This window comes from Geotrypetes seraphini, chromosome 12, assembly GCF_902459505.1.
Source record: "Geotrypetes seraphini chromosome 12, aGeoSer1.1, whole genome shotgun sequence".
NCBI lineage: Eukaryota > Metazoa > Chordata > Amphibia > Gymnophiona > Dermophiidae > Geotrypetes > Geotrypetes seraphini.
Window position 1 is genome coordinate 91,854,105 of NC_047095.1, and position 18,591 is coordinate 91,872,695.

The 18,591-nt window shown below is 41.1% G+C and overlaps 1 protein-coding gene across 3 annotated transcripts in view; it reads left to right on the forward strand.

Moving 5' to 3' along the window:
- The window catches only part of RABGAP1L (RAB GTPase activating protein 1 like), a 978,589-nt gene that overhangs the window by 639,912 nt on the left and 320,086 nt on the right, over positions 1 to 18,591 (forward strand). For all 3 annotated transcript variants that reach the window (XM_033916610.1, XM_033916611.1, XM_033916612.1), the window contains exons 17-18: positions 7,336 to 7,461; positions 17,233 to 17,376. In XM_033916610.1, the coding sequence (XP_033772501.1) occupies positions 7,336 to 7,461; positions 17,233 to 17,376 (270 nt within the window). The remainder of the gene's footprint in view (positions 1 to 7,335; positions 7,462 to 17,232; positions 17,377 to 18,591) is intronic.

An 18,591-nucleotide genomic window follows, 5' to 3' on the forward strand; every position in this document is an offset into this window, starting at 1 on the left:
AGACGACACCAAACTATTCAGTGGAGCTCGGACTAAAGAGGACTGCGAAGAATTACAAAGGGACCTGAATAAACTAGGGGAATGGGCGACGAGATGGCAGATGAAGTTCAACGTTGAGAAATGTAAAGTACTGCATGTGGGAAGCAGAAACCTGAGGTACAACTATACGATGGGAGGGATGTTATTGAATGAGAGTACCCAGGAAAGGGACTTAGGGGTAATGGTGGACATGACAATGAAGCCGACGGCACAGTGCGCAGCGGCCGCTAAGAGAGCGAATAGAATGCTGGGTATAATCAAGAAGGGTATTACAACCAGGACGAGAGAAGTTATTCTGCCGTTGTATCGGGCGATGGTGCGCCCGCATCTGGAATACTGCGTCCAATATTGGTCGCCGTACCTTAAGAAGGATATGGCGATACTCGAGAGGGTTCAGAGGAGAGCGACACGTCTGATAAAAGGGATGGAAAACCTTCCATATGCTGAGAGATTGGAGAAACTGGGTCTCTTTTCCCTGGAGAAGAGGAGACTTAGAGGGGATATGATAGAGACTTATAAGATCATGAAGGGCATAGAGAGAGTAGAGAGGGACAGATTCTTCACACTTTCAAAAAATAAAAGAACAAGAGGGCATCTGGAAAAGTTGAAAGGGGACAGATTCAAAACAAATGCTAGGAAGTTCTTCTTTACCCAACGTGTGGTGGACACCTGGAATGCGCTTCCAGAGAATGTAATAGGGCAGAGTACGGTACTGGGATTTAAGAAAGGATTGGACGGTTTCCTGCTGGAAAAGAGGATAGAGGGGTATAAATAGAGGATTTCTGCACAGGTCCTGGACCTGTTGGGCCGCCGCGTGAGCGGACTGCTGGGCATGATGGACCTCAGGTCTGACCCAGCAGAGGCATTTCTTATGTTCTTATGTTCTTATGTTCTTATGTTCTTATATTGTCCCTGAGCTTAGGTTGCTATTTTAGTTAGCTTTGATTCAGTCTGAGCTCATCTGGCAGTTTTTTGAGCTTTCTCTTCCCTTTTGTTTGCAATTCTGCACATTGGCTGACTGAAAACAATGAACTGTCTTCTAGTGTGCAAGACTGAGGGTAATGCAAGAACCTACTGATTTTGGGGGGGTCTTTTAATGAAACATATCAGCAAGGAATAGGTGAAAGTCACTGGAAACAAAAACATTCTGGCTCTTTATTTTATTTTACTTTTTAAATGATCATAAAAGAGACCTAATATTAAATTTTTAAAAAAAAAATTACAAATATACAAACATTATCTAAATTCCATAAAGCTAATTAAAAAAAAGTTGGAAACCCCCTCCCCCATAAATCAGAACACTGTATTTAAAAAAGAATAAATGAGTGCAAAGATGTCCTAGGCTTACAACTATTTCCGTTTCCAGCTGTAGAGAATGAATCAAAATCCTCAGGCTCATCAGGCGAACACTTAGGAGAATCCCCCCAAATTTTTCTAAATACTCAGACTCCAAAAATAGTTATTTAACCTCAACAGATTACATGAGAACATAAGAATAGCCATACTGAGTCAAAACAATAGTTCATTTAGCCCAGTATCTTCCTTCCATTAGTGGCCAATCCAGGTCACAAGCACTTGGCAGAATCATAAATAACACGGGGCTCTGTAGGGCGATCAGCTGGCACTCCTTGAAGAACGATAGCGGTCTGTTGAATAAGATAAGTTTCCTGTTTTTCAGTAGCCTTATTAATTGTTGATAAAGTGGACACATGATTTTTTGGCACTGCAGGAACTTTTTCAAATGATGCGATATTGTATCAGTAATTCTGAATTTTTGAATTCTTGAACTTAATTGTTTAAACACCAGGGTATTTGGGCTATTTAGCATGTTTTAGAATACTACAAAAAACTATTTATTAATATAGACTATAGATTGATGTTTGTGGGTGATTTCTACTTGGTACTTATAGGTGCTACTTGCGGTATCAAACCCTGGTGAACTTGAGATAAACTCTCATATAAGTTCCCATGAACTGATTTAACACCCTGTAGTTAGTAATTTTATTTAAAAAAAAAAAATCTTTATTGATTCAAATCAGCCTATAGAGCCCTCTACCCTTAAGGCAGGGGAGTCAAAGTCCCTCCTCAAGGGCCGCAATCCAGTCGGGTTCTCAGGATTTCCCCAATGAATATGCATGAGATCTATTAGCATATAATGAAAGCAGTGCATGCAAACAGATCTCATGCATAGTCACTGGGGAAATCCTGAAAATCCAACTGGATTGCGGCCCTCGAGGAGGGACTTTGACACCCCTGCCTTAAGGTGTTTTCAAGAATAAGAGTCTTACATTGTTTATTTGAGTAGTTATGACCCCTTTCCTTTAGCAGCACCATTCTATGACACCGATCCTAGAGCAAGCCCTTGCTTCCCCTGGTTGTCTAGCTCAAAAATAGACTATGGTTTTTTTCCTCCTTTTTTTTTTTAAACCCAGACATGCTAATCGCTGTAACCACATTGTAACTATTTGTCGAGTAAAACATATTTCCTTTTTTTCATTTTGAAAGTACTTACCATGTAATGTTATTGAGTGTTCCCTGGTCTTTGTACATTTTGAAAGAGTAAAAAAATCGATTCACGTTTGCCCATTCTACACCGCTCAGGAGTGTGTAGACCTCTATCATATCCCTCTTAAGCCATTTCTTTTCCAAACTGAAGACATTACATTACATTAGTGATTTCTATTCCGCCTGTGCCTTGCGGTTCTAGGCGGATTACAATTTAGAAGATGTCTGGACATTTCCAGTAGAATTACATAACAAGGAAGTGAATATATTACAGTTTACCGTATAGAATAGAGATACATATCAGGTTACAGAAGATGGTTACATAATGTTGATGGAAGTGGTTACAGATGGTGATAGCTTATAGGTTTCTTAATTTGTGATACATCTTTTAAGGGAGGAATTCTCTGGTTGCTGGTGGAGATTATTTATTTGGATTTCTTAATATAAGTTGGAGATATAGTTTGAAGAGAAGATTAGTTTGAGGTTTTGATTTGGCGTTACAATAGGGGTGGTATTTCCGAGGGTATAATCTTGAGATAATGTTATGGAGGTTAGAATGGTTAGTGTAGTGGGAAGTATTTTTTTGAATAGGTGTGTTTTTATTTCTTTTCTGAACTCTTTAATGTCTGTTGTTTTGTTTAGCATTTTGGTGATGGAAGGGTCTATTTTAGCTGCCTGTGTTGCTAGAAGGTTGTCGTATAGTCTCTTGTATCTAGTACCGTTGGGAGGAGGGTAGGTAAAGAGGTTCTGAGTTCTTCTTCTTCTAGGTGGGAGGTAACGGTGTAGGCAGTTGTTCAGGTAACTGGGTGCAACTCCGTGCATTATTTTGAATAGAAGACAGTAGAATTTGAATTGGGTTCTTGCTTTTATCGGTAGCCAGTGAGATTCTAAGTATGCATTGGTAATGTGGTCAAACTTGCTGAGTGAGTAGATGAGCCTGAGTGCTGTGTTCTGGACGGTCTGCAGCCGTTTTATCATGTTGATTGGGCATGGTAGGTAGAGACTATTGCAATAGTCTACAATGCTAAGTACAAGCAATTGGACAATGATCCTGTATTGATTTTTGTTAAAGAATTTTCTTATTTTTCTTAAGTTTCGCATTGTGAAGAATGCTTTTTGGATGATTTTGTGGATTTGTGTTTGCATAGTGCAGTATCTATCTAGTTGTATTCCTAGAATTTTGAGGGAGTTCTGTAATGGGTACTTGATAGTTTTTACTTCCAGTTCTGTTATGGATGGTTTTTTGTCCTTCTCTAGTAGCAGGAATTTAGTTTTGTCCGAGTTCAGCTTCAACTTGTGGTTCACCATCCATTTTTCTACTGTTTCTAGAATTGTTGTCAGGCGTCCAGTGGAGATGGGGTCTTGGATGTCGAAGGGGAGGAGGATGGTTATGTCGTCCGCATAACTGAATGATGTTATATTTAGGGCGTCTAGTGTTGTGCCTAGGGATGCTATGAAAAGGTTGAATAGTATGGGTGAGAGGGGAGATCCTTAAGGGACTCCGCAGGGGTTTGACCATGGTTCAGATATATGATCATTTGCCTTTACTCTGTAAGATCTTGGTAAGACCCCTAACTTCTTTAATCTTTCCTCATATGAGAGGAGTATCTATTTATCATTTTGAACCTTTTTTAATTCTGCTATATCCTTTTTGAGATTGAGTGCACAAAATTACAGCAATACTCGAGGTGAGGTTGCACCATGAAGCAATACAGAGGCATTATAATATTATTGGTCTTTATTTTCTTTCCTAATAATTTCTAACATCCTGTTTGCTTTTTTGGTCACTGCTGCACACTAGGCAGAGGATTTAGCATATTGTCTATGATGGTACCAAGATCTTATTCTTGGTGCTGACTCCTAAAGTGGATCCTAGCATCAAGTAACTATGATTTGGATTATTCTTCTGGCACTTTGTATTTGTCCACAATAAATTTCACTTGCCATTTTGATGCCTAGCCTTCCAATTTCCTAAGGTCTTCCTGTCATTTTTTACAGTCCACATGTATTTTAACAAATTTAGATAGTTTTGTGTCATTTGCAAATTTTTAATCACCTCACCTGTCGTTCCAATTTCCAGATCATTTATAAATATGTTAAATAGCACCAGTCCCAGTCCAGATCCCTGTGGCACTCCACTAGTCACCCTCCTCCACTAAGAAGAATGGTCATTTAACCCTAACCTCTGTTTTCTATTCATTAACCAGACCCTAGCCCACAACAGAATGTTGCCTCCTATTCCATGACTTTTTGATTTTCTCAGGAGTCTTGCTTGAGAGACTTTGTTAAAAGCTTTCTGAAAATCTAGATATACTACATCAACTGACTTACCTTTATCCGCATGTTTATTCATGCCTTCATAGAAATTTCCCAGATCATCCACTGGAACCCTTTAAAAAAAAATCGGTGTTACATTGGCCACCCTCTAATCCTCAGATACTTTGGACAATTTTAAGTGTGGTGCAGTGGTTAAAGCTACAGCCTCAGCATCCTAAGGTTGTAGATTCAAATCCATGCTGCTCCTTGTGACCCTGGGCAAATCACTTAATCCCCCCATTGCCCCAGGTACATTAGATAGATTGTGAGCCCACTGGAACAGACAGGGAAAAATTCTTGAGTACCTGAATAAATTCATGTAAACCGTTCTGAGCTCTCCTGGGAGAACAGTATAGAAAATGGAATAAATTAATAAAATTAACAGCAGATCAGCAATTTAATGTTTGAGTTCTCTTAATTCCCTGGGGTTCATACCATCTGATCCAAATGATTTACTACTCCCTTAAAAACCATTTCTGGTATTACACCATGTTCAGTAAAGACCAAAGCAAAGAATTCATTCAGTCTCTTCGCAATGCTTTGTCCTCTCTAAGTACCCCTTTTCCTCTGATGATCTAACAATCCCATAGATTCCCTCACAGGCTTTCTGCTTCTGATATACCTGTAAAAGTTATGATTATGGGTTTTTGCTTCTGTGACACTTTGGATTAAATAACAGTTGGTAATTAAGGTTCTTCCTCTCTCCCTTCCTCCCAAACATCAGGGCATCCTAGAAACCCCATTAAAGTGTCTCCTCCCCCACCTACCCAAACAGCGGCTATCTCCTTACTCCCAGACACCCCACCCAACCAAGATATGCCAGCTGCTTTGTTTTATCCATTCCTCAATTTTCCTTACTTCCACCATCACTGGTAGTTCCATATTCGGTTTCATGAAAACTACATCACCCAGCAAGCCATACTGATATTCAGCTGACAGCGATCAGTGTTTTGCTGACTACTGCCAGCATTAAACCCCAAAATTCTGTGTCGGCCATATCCAGGCACTAGTACTGAATTTCTTAGTTTTTAGAGTTGGCTAACACAAAACTGATTAGGTGTAATATTCAACCCTTAACTGGTTATGGGTTACCCACATAAAGATAGGACCGACTTCTATGCATCCCTATTTATTGTATTTATTTGTTTTTAAAATTTATAAACCGCTTAAATCTAAGCGATGTACATAAGAACATACATAATATTAAAACAAACAACAATAGGTATAAACAAATACAATATTTGCATTTCATAGTAACCTGATGTTAAAGTTAATAAATCAAATTTCAGATCCTCCCTTCTCAAAATCACTCAAGCCTGAAAATCATAAGATAGCCAAAACTAGATCAATGACAGTGCTTAGATCACAGTTTGAAAATCACCTAGTGAAAGCATCAATTTCAATCTATATAGAATATGCAATTGTGCACATCCTCCCTGGATAACCTTAATAATCTGGTTCCCTATTGAGAGGGCCGAATCCAAGCTAACATCCAAGATTGTCATCTCTCTCCTTACCATCAATTGTGTTCCCATAACCAAGAACTTCTCAGGAAGTTTCTCATCACCTCCATTACTCACAACTGTAATCTGTCTTACCAACATTCAATTGCAATCCATGATCATCCATCCAAACATTCACTTCGCCCATATATCTGTTCAAATCCAACTTGGCTTCCTGAAAAATTTTTCTATGGGAAAAACCCCAAGTGCTGAATATTGGCAGTTAACTGGCCAAGCACTGACTCCACTCCCAGAATGCCCTCAAAATAACCAGTTTCTAGTTCAGCACTAACCAGTTAAATGCCACTGAAAATTAGCAGGTAGTCCCAAACAGGCGATTTAATCAGCCAGGAGCCATTTCTGTGCAGTTGATTCAGCCCTGATGTCTCTCTTCTGATTTTTTAGTAACTCTAGAGCAGGGCTACCCAAGTCTGGTCCTCGAGATCTATTGGCAGGCCAGGTTTTCAGGATATCCACAATGAATATGCATGAGAGAGATTTGCCTGCACAGCCTTCTTGGTATGCAAATCTCTCTCATGCATGTTCATTGTGGATATCCTGAAAACTTGGCCTGCCAGTAGATTTCAAGGACCGGATTTGGGCAGCCCTGCTCTAGAGCCATTCCAATTACCAGTAGTTCGGGAAAGTCATATATGCTATCTTGTAGACACCCAGTTTTTGGCAACATATAAATACATGTTCTGGATTAACCCTCCCCCTCCCCCCCTTTTACAAAACTGTGCAAGAAGTTTTTAGTACTGGCTGGCACGCTGAACGCTCTGCGCTTCTCAAGCGCTCGTAAGAACTGTCAGAGCAGCACAGAGCATTCAGCATGCTGGCCAGTGCTAAAAACCTTGCACAGTTTGTAAAAAGGGGAGGCGGGGAAGGTAAGTAATGGTTTCCTTATTATTGTATGCATACCCTTCTTCCCCAGTTCCCCTGGTTGACTCTGTGCCTTTGCTTTTTGATTCAGATGCCAGAGGAACAAGCGTTCTGTGTGCTGGTGAAAATCATGTACAACTATGGCTTGAGAGACCTTTACAAGAACAACTTTGAAGATCTCCACTGTAAATTCTACCAGCTGGAGCGACTAATGCAGGTATAAGAGGATGAAAACTTGAGGCAACGTAATATGATTGCAAGAGAACAGGAAACCATATCGGATTCATTCTTTAAAGCAATTTGAAAGCTTTAAAAGTATATTAGAGCCAGAACAGACCTGCCTTTACAGTCATTGCCTGATTTCAAACCTGGGTCTTAAAAAAAAAAAATCATCCTAATCTCTGTTGTACCCTGTAATTTTGGAAACACCCTAGCCATTCTTATTGCTTTTACTTAATCTGGGCAGATGACCAATAGTTCCTTCTGTGGATAAAGTATAGGCCCTGCAAAGTCTGCCCAAGACAACAACATTTGCAAAAGGCAGAATTTGAATGTTTTTCGCTAAGAGTGTCCAAATAGCTAGGGGGCATGTTTTGGGTGGGCTTACAATCCCTGTGGATGTTTTTTTGCAGTAATGGAACAGAAAAAAAGGCCCAGGGCAGAAAAGAAGTATGAAGGCTGATTGAAAAGTAATGAGACTGCCTCTGTTTTTCTTTCCAGGAAGTAGATGTGGCAACATTGATTCTTGTGAAGCTCATACATTGACGTTTCTGCATCTGCAAATGGACTGCCATTGGCCCAAATTCACTAAGCAAACCAATCATGTACCAATTGGTTTACGAGCCCTTAGCGACCCCGGCCTGATTTACTTACCTCTCTGCTGACCATCCTCCAATCTGCGCATGCAAATGAGGGCAACGGCATGCAAAGTAGGCAGGGTCCCGATTCACAAAGCAAAACCCTGCAACACTGACTGGACTGGCCGATCACAAACAAGCGACTGCTGAGGAACAGTCGCTGAAGCCCTTTCCATCTGCCCTACCTTCTGCCGCCCTGCTCTCTGCCCTGTCAGCCCCGGTTCAGTGCCATGACTCGATCAGTTAGTAGAGGGATGAAACACTTTATTTTCAACAGCATTTGTGCAGCTTCTTTCTCCCTATTCGGTGGAACTGAAACTCATAGCTGTAAGCCACCTGCCTGCTGTATAAGCCGCCTGCATGCCCCGATCGCCTGCCGGCCCCAACTCTCCCACCCTTCCCCTGCATGCAATAGTAATTAATGGAGCTCAGCCCAAGAACCTGTTCGCCCCGATCTTCTAGCCCTGCTTTCTGCCCCGAGCTCCTACTCTCTGCCACCTTCCCTGCAGTGCGAGCCCGTGGGTTTAAAGCAGAGATGCACACCGCAGAGCAGCCCTGCTTTAAACCTGCAGGCTCACACTGCACAAAAGGCGGCAGAGAGCAAGAGAGTCTGGGCAACAAGATTGCTGGAAGGGGGGAGCAGGAGAGCCAGCCCGCGCAAAGGATTTAATAAAACAAAAAGTTGTGGCTGGACAGGCAAGCGCAGACCATCTAGGTTAGTGAATCCAGGCCATAGTCTTCATTGTTGGGTCACAGCGAGAGGAAGTACTTTGTATGTTTTGTCATGGTAGATGAGGAAGACGTGTCTGTAAGAGTATGCAGCAGGGCTAATTGTTTCACCACTGTACTCTTGCCATAACATTTCAAGAATTTCATTACCTCTCTTTCCAAGTTTTACACAAAATTCAATCACACACCTCTGGCATACTCTCAAAGTCACATCTGCTTCATCTGCCATGATGAAACTTACAAAGTTCCTGCTCTCGCTGTGACCCAGATTTGGAAACGTCAATGTATGAGCTTCACAAGAACCAGCACCGCTTTGTCACGTCTACTTCTTGGAAAGAAAAACAGAGGCAGTCTCATTACTTTTCAATCAGCCCTCATATGTTTTTATTTAGATCTTGCTGGAAGAAATACTACTACAGATTTTATTAAGAAATTAAGGAACAGAGGATGCCAAGTTATAGTCCTAAGGTATAGTTTGAATTATTAAAGGTCAGACTATCTGAGAGAGGGTGCTTTGTGTTGGCTGTAAAATGTACTGATTAGAAGCCGCAATAAAGTGTCCATCTACCATGTTTCCCCGAAAATTAAACAGTGTCATATTAATTTTAGGCCCCAAAAAACGCACTAGGTCTTATTTTTGGGGTATGTACATGATCATCTCTGCCTTCTCCTTTAACCAATTCTTTCTCTTTCCTTTCTCTCCCCCACATGTGCAGCATCTGTCCTCCCCTCTCTCCCTCCCATCCCTTGTGAAGCAGGACCCTTACCCAGCTTCTATCATTTCCTCCCTCCCATCCCTCGTGCAGTAGGACCCTTGCCCAGCTTCCCTTCAATCCCTTGTGCAGCAGGACCCTTGCCCAGCTTCCCTTCCCTCCCTCCTATCCCTTGTGCAGCAGAACCCTTGATCAAGCACCCCCCTAAGCATACGCACCCACCCCTGCCGTGCAATTGAACCCCCATCCTTCCCTCCCTCCCATCGGAACCCTGCCGCAAGCCTTATATACCTGCTTAAGCAGCTTCAGGCCGGCAGCACTCTAAACAGGCTGCTTCGGCCTTGTCCAACCATGAATTCACTCTGCCGCGTTACTGATCAGAGTGCTGCCGGCCCGAAGCTGCATAGGGAGGTATGTAGGGCACGTGGTGGAGTTCCAATGGGAGGGAGTGATGGGTATTCAGCTGTGTGGTGGGTGTGGGTGCTCAAGGGTTCTGCTGCACAAGGGATGGGAGGGAGGGAAGGGAAACTGCCTGCAAATCCCAGGACTAGGGCTTATTTGGGGGTAGGAAAATCCTGCTAGGGCTTATATTCGGGGTAGGTCTTATTTTCTGGAAAACACTGTAGTAGACTCAATTATTTAAAAATTTGTACTAGGAAAAGTCAGACAAACTGAAACAAATTTTTATTTTTTTTTTTTTTTTTGCAAACTCCTACTATTAATTTATATGTTGTCATTTCTGTGAAAGTTCAAGTTCACATGTTTGTGCGGACAGCAGTTACATACATTTCTACTTGTAATTTGCGTTTCCTGCTGTTAAGCATATATTTTTCAAGTTGAATTTCAATTATTTCCACTGCGCCATCAGACAGAAAGTAACTTCACATATTACAACATAGGCATTAAGTGTTTACGATACTCTATAATAACCACTTCTCAATCAGTATTCAGAATCCTGAGGCAGGCCCCTGTGGACTGAAACACGATTGTGTTGAGTCCTATTATACAATAAAAGCGACTGAGCGAAGGTCACCTTCATTGTTGTTTCTTGCTTTCCAAGTTCTGAGAAGGCGGTATCTCTTGTTTCTTCGAGGTGCTTTTTATGTCCCTAGAAGGTTCACAGTCTTAAGTTTTGTACCTACAGTGCTATGTGATTTGCCCAGGATCACAAGAAGCTGCATGGAAATGAAGCCTAGTTCCCAGGTACTCAGCCCACTAGGCTAACCGATAGACTACTCCTCAACTCTTTCCCGATAGTGTGCTTATACGCAGTGGTCGTGCATCTATGCATGATCAGAAAAAAAGTGTGCTCTGTTTGCAAATAGGGCGCTCACATTTGAGCAGTGTGCATTCTTTTGAAAGAATGTGAACTCTTTCAGATGAGTTTTCATTATTGATGGCACATGAAAGACACAAAATTTTGTTTTTTCTGTTCATTTTCACAATGACATGAAACAACATGGGAAATGTCATTGAATTTTCCTATGTTATTTCAAACGAATCCACGTCCCTTGGTGAAATTGTGCACGAAGGTGGAAAAGTTACAGATGAGAATCTCATGGTGACAAATCCTTCTTAAAGATTACTGTCAAGCAGCTTAAGTCTGTACTATAGAGATTCAGATTATTCAAGAGCTATAGTCAGCACCTGAGAAGTTGACAGAACTGCACATTAACCCCTAGGCTGATATAGAGGAGACTTTTTGATTAGGCTACTGTTCTGTTTTATAGAGTTGTTTTCCACCATGCCAGTGTCGCCTTAAAATTCTCCCCTATCTTCATAAAGCAGGTATCTTTGAAATCTTGTACCCTGACCATTGTGCAACACTATCTCTGCCTTTCCTCTAACATTAATCCACCCAGTTTGATTACTGGAGCTCAATGATCACATAATTAACAATTTAGAATCACTTTCCCTCATTTTAAGAGACATATTTCTTGTTGCCCTCTTTGATTGCTATGTGCCTGAGGAAAATCCCTTGAAGGGGACCTAGGATCCCTTGATTTCTATTTCTGAATGTGGGATTCTCCAATTATCTTCTAGCACATTCAGCTGACATCAGAAGCACCTCATCTTTCATTGCAGTCTTAAAAAGGAAACTAATTTGCATTATTATATTTACATACTTTTGGCCAATCGTTAACATCTGATTCTTAGGGCTCCTTTTACTAAGGTGCTCTAGCATTTTTAACGCACGCAGGAAATTACCGTGTGCTACGCTTCTAGAACACAGAAAAGGAGCACAGGACTGTTTGGGGAGGTAGTTTTATAAAGGCACTTAGATATAACATATGGACCAATAGGTGCCCTGTTATAAAATCCTCCTCTTGGCAGCCCAAGATAGTGAAATAGTTTTTCTTGGTTCCAGATGTCATCAATGGCCTTCATTATATCCAACAGTGTAAACTCACTGAAGTAGCAGATCATTTATGTATTGTTCTTGATTGTGATGTCTGTCCTCGGCATATGCAGTGTAGAAGCAGCCTGATCATGAATAAAAACATTGATGGCTAGAAAATCACATCTGGCTTAACAGCTGCAATTATCACAGTTAATACTGTCTTACACAGCATGCAGTACTACAGCTCAAGTGATGAATTCTCCCTTGATATAAACCAAGCTGGCATCGAAGGTTTTTTTGTCCAGTCCTTGTGCGCATCTCGCCTTCCTACCCCTTTGATGGTGTGTGGGAGTGGGGCGAGTTGTTCAAAATAGAATTGACGTGGAGAAGGAAACATCAGGTTTGAAAAGGCTCTTTCAAAACCTTCTGTGTTCTTCACTTAAGAGGAATGTAAACAGTGTGCCCCCTTTGCCAAGAGCTTGCAGAATAAGACTAGGAGGGAAAGATGCACTCTGCTGGCAGCTTTCATGATAACAAGGAGAAATTGGGTGATAAAAAAAAATATATTATTTACTACAATGCAGTATGCTGTCCTTAGAGTACTTTATAAAGGGTTGGGAAAAGGAATCCTTAGTCTCCCTTCTCTCTATGATCATTGCTAGGATTACCAGACCTCTGGGAAAATCCACACATGTCCTCTTTTTATAGGACTGTCTGGATGTCCGGATGGTTTTTTTAAAAATTGGGGGTCTGTCCGGGTTTAGCCAGCTCTCCCGACTCCCCCACCTACCTCCTCCCCAGGCCTGACTGCTGTAATTTAATCTTTGGGCAGCCGGCAGCAGCAACAAGGTAAGTCTGCCCCAGAAGCCACCTCTCAGCAGGTCCCACCTTCGTGGGAACAGGAAGTCGCTGCAGAGAGGCAGCTTCTGGGGCAGGCTGACATCAGCAGGCTCGCCTTGTTGCTGCTTCCAGCTGCCCAAAGATTAAATTACAGTGGTCATGCCCAGGGAGGAGGTATGTGGGGGAGCTAGAGAGGTCGTGAGGAGAAGCAACATTAGAAGTCAGAGGAGTGAGGGAAGAAGGCAGGAGAAACAGCATGAAGGGAAGTGAGGAGAAACAGTGGGGGTAGGGGAGGGATGGAGGAGGCTTGGAGAAACAGCATGGGAGGGATTTGAGAAACAGCATGAATGGGGGCTGGAGAAATAGCATGGAGGTAAGGAGGGAGGACTGCAGAAACAGCATGAGGGAGAGAGGGCTGGAGAAAAGAGCATGGAGTAGGTTAGTGTTGGATCGGAGGGGAGAAACAGAAACAGCAGGAGAGGAGGTTGGAAAGAGAAAGAGGGGCACCCATGGTGTATTGGAAAGAGAGAGAGTGAGAGAAAAAAAGAAAGAAGCAAACCACAGGAGAGGGGTGTTGGAAGGAGAGAGAGAAGCACCCGTAGGGGAGGAAGGTTGGAAGAAGGGAGAGAGAGAAAAAGAAGCACTAAAAGGGTACAGAGGATGGAAAGGGGGACCAAGGAAATGGGTGGAGTGTGGACAGGGCTGTGGGTAGTGTGGGCAGGGTCATATGTCCTCCTATTGTTTCCATGGTAACCCTAATATCATTGCTACTTTATTTTTAATCATAAGACTTTCCTCGCTCATAGGATGAAAAACACAGGCAACTTTACTCTTAAGTTCTTTTTAGCCAATAAACGCACAAAAAGGAGACTTTTGTAGCTTTAAGTAGACAGAGGCCAGATTTAAATTGTCTTACTGGGGGATGGGGGTGGGGGCAGGTCATGGCCCAATCAGGGCTAGATTAAACACATACCTAGGGCCCAAATGTTCTGGAGGAGCCTTCTCAGATGTACTAATTCAGGGGCCCCCAAAGCAATTTATAGCCCTGGTAGGTCATATGCTGGGAGAAAGAAAGACAAAGTGGAGCAAAGCCTACCAAGGTCTGTCTGTCCTTCCCCCACCCTCCGTGTAGTGTTATCCAATCATTTTTACTTCTGCTTCTTCTTGTACTAGCAGGGTGGATTTGATTTAAATCAAATCACTTTAAATCATGATTTAAGTCACTAGGCAGAAAGACTTGGGGCTCCTTTTACAAAGGTGTGCTAGCGTTTTTTTGCGCGCGCTAGCCACTACCACCTCCTTTTAAGCAGGCGGTAATTTTTCAGCTAGCACGCGCTAATCCAGTACGTGCGCTAAAAACGCTAGCGCACCTTTGTTAAAGAAGCTCTTGATTTAAGTCATGCCTATGACATTATGAATGAATTAATGGAATTCATTTCCCAAAAACTTTAAACACTGCATGAATGTACAGCCTCATGCTACATAATTAAAAACTAATCCTTATTTCATGATGAATAACTTTTGGACTAATGCATCTTAAATAGAAAATTATCTTTAGATTTTTTTTCTTCAAGAAGCATTTATTTTTATTTTTAAAAAAAATTTTTATTCATTTTTATAACTTACATCAAGTGCATCAAAACGTAATAATAAATGATTAGAAAAAAAAATGTAATATCATTTTGACCTAAATACATCACTTGAAATTCTACAATTCTTTAAATTACATAGAATTATCCCTTTCCCTCCCATCCCTTCAATACCTCATAACGCATGTACCATATAATAAAGGCCCATCCCCCCTCCCCCATTCTTTCATTTGTACAAATCAAGGAAAATAATTTGTTAATGGCCCCCACACCATTTATTTTTTTATTTTATAAAAATCCAATTTAAATTTAAAAAAAATCCATTATGATGGAAGATGGGTCAAACGTACTCATTTGTCTAGGGTCCTGCTCTGAGACCAAGTCATTTATTTTTGGACACATTCCTGTTTTGTTGTTTTAAATTACAGATCTCAATTTGTATTTTTGTTCTAAAAACTTGATAAATCCCTTGTAAAAATTGTAGATTTTGGGTTGGAGGTCATCTGTTTTTTTCCTTTATGTCTCAGATTTTTTTAATGGAAAATACCAATTGAGAATAAACAATTAAAAACAGCAATATAGCTGGGAAGGAGTCCCAATATGGCATTGCTGTGAGGACACAAATTTCCTACTTCTTTCAATTTCTTTGTTCATGAGAAAGCAGAAAGGCCAAAGCCGGACCTATCCTGCAGCTTTGGCTAGCAGCTTACCAATGGGCCCCCATGGACACCCATGTCCTTTGTAGAATTTCTGTTTTAACTCGGGTACCGACTAGGTAAGAACCTGAGTAAAGTTTGCCAAGTTCTCTGCCTCTCAACAAAACATCCTTAACACCAGAGCTTCAGATATAGCTGCCCCAGCTTGGGTCCCAAGATGGTTATGATTCCAAAACAGGGAGCAGAGCTAGTTGTATGGTAAAGCTGGATGATCTACAGCAGTGTTCTGTAGTCACAAAACACATTGGAGCTGGAGCTGGAGCTGGTGTTGAAGTCAGGGAGAAAGCTGGGACAGGAATTACCTAGAAGGTTGACTCTTCACTGTCAGATTTTCTTTGCCACCAGGAATCTCTACAGTTACGTTCAACATCTTTTCAGCCTTTTCTGCTCAAACCAAAGCACATTACTTTAGACTCCATCTGGGAAGCCTTTATGCGTATAGAAAAATCTCTTCTCAGAATGCTATCCTTTACCAACAGTTCAGAATAGTTTTGGGTAAAACTGACAAGTTTGAAAAAGTTATTGATCTGTTGGATAAAGGAGTTCAGAAATTGGAGAAGAATCCCCAGAATGTTAGTGGAGAAAAATCTGTTTGCATACAAGATTTTTGTAAATATGTGTAGGAAAATTGAGGAGTTACAAGACAGAGTTAAAAAAAAAGAACTTTAAGGTTTATCACTTTTCCAAAATCCCTCTATCCACCTGTTGAAATGCTAAATAAATGTTTCTTTGAGACTTTGAAAGTTCCGGAAGTTGCATTCCCCTCTATTACTTGTCTCTATTATTTGTCTCTTTTTAAGAAAACACAAACCCCTCCTCTTTTACAAAGCCACCATGTGGTAACGTCCCCAAAGCCCATAGAGATTTTAAAGGGCTTTGGGGCTGATGCTGCAGGCTTTGTAAAAGAGGGGGAAAATGTGGATGGAGAAGATCCTACTTTATAAAATGTATCTTTAGACTCTCTGAGTCCTTTGGATATATTGGAAACTTCTAGTGATCCAACTTTATAATCAGGGTTTTTGAGAGTTGATTTTGCATTGGAATCTGACAGGGATTGGTTATGAAGCTTTTCTTTAGAAGAAGATTAGAAAAGTTTATGAACAGAAGAATCAACATATTCCCTGATGTGGCTGAAGCTACGCAAAGAAGAAAAAAGCAGTTTTTGTTAACGAGACCAGGGGTTCTGCAAATAGTGCTCAATTTGGGTTAAATTATCCTTGTAAATGGAAGGGAGTTAAATATGGATTTTGTTTTTTAAATCTATAACAATTAACCTTTTTCTCAGCTGGAAAACAAGCTGTCTCGGAAGAACCTCCACTTCCTACTACTTCTATACCTTAGGACTCCTTTTAATAAGCCACAGTAGAATTTTTACCGCGCGCTAACCCGTTAGCACTGCACGGCTAGAACTAACTAAACTAAACTAAACCTTAAGTTTATATACTGCATCATCTCCACGGATGTTGTGGAGCTCGGCACGGTTTACAAGAACTTAAAATATAGGATGAGAAGGAAAAAAAAAGGTTTACATGAACTTATATATAGAAGAGAAGAGTAAGGGGGGATAGAATTACATTTTAGTGAAAAGCCAGGTTTTCAGTTGCTTGCGGAATAATTGGAGGGAGCCCAGGTTCCGCAGCGGGGTAGTAAGGTCGTTCCAAAGACCTGTGATTCTGAAGAGAAGGGATTTCCCCATTTTGCCTGCATAGCGAATACCGTGTAGAGAGGGGAAGGATAATTTATACCTTTGGGCGAATCTGGTAGAGTCAGGACTCGAGGAGTTATAAGATAGTGGGATTAAGAGAGGAAGGATGCCGTATCCATTTGTTGTATCCATTTAAATTAGTAATTGCAGAAATTTAGCTTAATTTCTTCAAAGTTATTTAATGGGATTGTGTAATAGCCACATCCATTTTTAGAGGACTCGATGATATGCAGGGTTTCTTTCTTTTCCTTATATTCATTATTTTATGTCTCATTTGGGTTCTGTATTCATTTTCTAACAAGTGTTATTACTTGATCTGTTTTATTTAGAAATTTAAAAAAAAAAATCAGCAACGTAGCTTAAGATACCTGTATTGCACTCCTAAAAAACTAGAAAATCTGTATGCATGTGTAAGTATTCCTTTAAATAATAGTACACAGATATATCCAGGGAGAACTTTCTACTTGACCAAACTTCTTCCATTTTTCTCTATTCCAGGAGCAGTTGCCTGACTTGTATTGCCATTTCTCAGAGCTGAACCTTGAAGCCCACATGTATGCATCCCAGTGGTTCCTCACTCTCTTTACAGCCAAATTTCCTCTCTGCATGGTCTTCCATATCATAGACTTGCTGCTTTGTGAGGTAAATAAATACATCTAATAAACCTAAATGTAAATATCTCTCTTGGGTGATAAGCTGCTAAGGAAAAATGAAGATTTCTTGTTTGTGTCTTCCATTAGACCTTCAGGTCATTGCTGCTTTTCCTCTGTCGAAATGTAATTCTTTTACTTATTTATTTTAGTGTTTTACTTTCTGCTATTACTCAGGGACATGAAATATTACATTCTGGATGCATTCTTATATGAACTGCCCTGATCAAATAATGCCTAGTAGAAATGGGCCAAATAGGCTTTATTTGCCACCACCAATATCCCAAAATCTGCAACTGAAATTGGCCAAGCTACCCCATAAGTAACATTTTCCCTTTCTTGCCCCTCCTCACCCCTTTGTAGTTTCTTTCCTTTCCTCCCCTTCACCCAATGTTCTCCGTTACTCAAAAGGCCAGGGTTACCCATTGTTATACCCCTGTCCCCCTTCTTCTGCTCTGCCATCCATCCCTCCATGCTTTGCCTGCCATCTGTCCCTCTTTCCCCTCCATTCATCCCTTCATCCTGCCTACCCCCTTCTCCTGTGGTACAACCCTGATGCCGACCTGACCCCCCCCCCCCCATACCCTTCCTATCATCCCTGGTGGTCTAATGGCTTCTTCTGGGGCAGGAAAGAGCCCGACTTTTTCCTGACTCTGCCGCTGAGAGCTGACACCGGCCCAAAGATGTTTAAAATGGCTGCCGAGACTTCATGGAACAGCCTTTGCGTATAGAATTTGGAACATTATGTATGATGGTTTGAAGGTGATATGAGTTTTGATGGGTAGCCAGTGTAAGTTCTTATTGTAAGGTGAAACTCTTTCGAAACTGTTCTCCGGACTTGTATCTTGGCTATGCAGCTCTTAAGACTGCTGCAGGTTTCCAGCTTTAGCTCCTAAGGGTCAAGGTTTGATCCTTGTCAGCCATGACAGTACAAATATGTCTAATAGAACTTTACATCTAAATTATTAAACAATGATGCTATTATGCATTAGCCATTACATAATAGCCAGTTGCATTAAAACAATATGCATCAGTTGAATGCGATGCTAACCAGTATTTCCAATTAAGGTATGTCTTTTAAGTGATAGTAATTATATTTATTTCAGTAAATTGTGATATAGCGATTGAGGGAGTGGGAGTGGGGTCTTCAGATAAGAAGTCTGGGCATGCTTCTTACCTTCAGGCTTGCTCCAGTTTTGGAATTTGC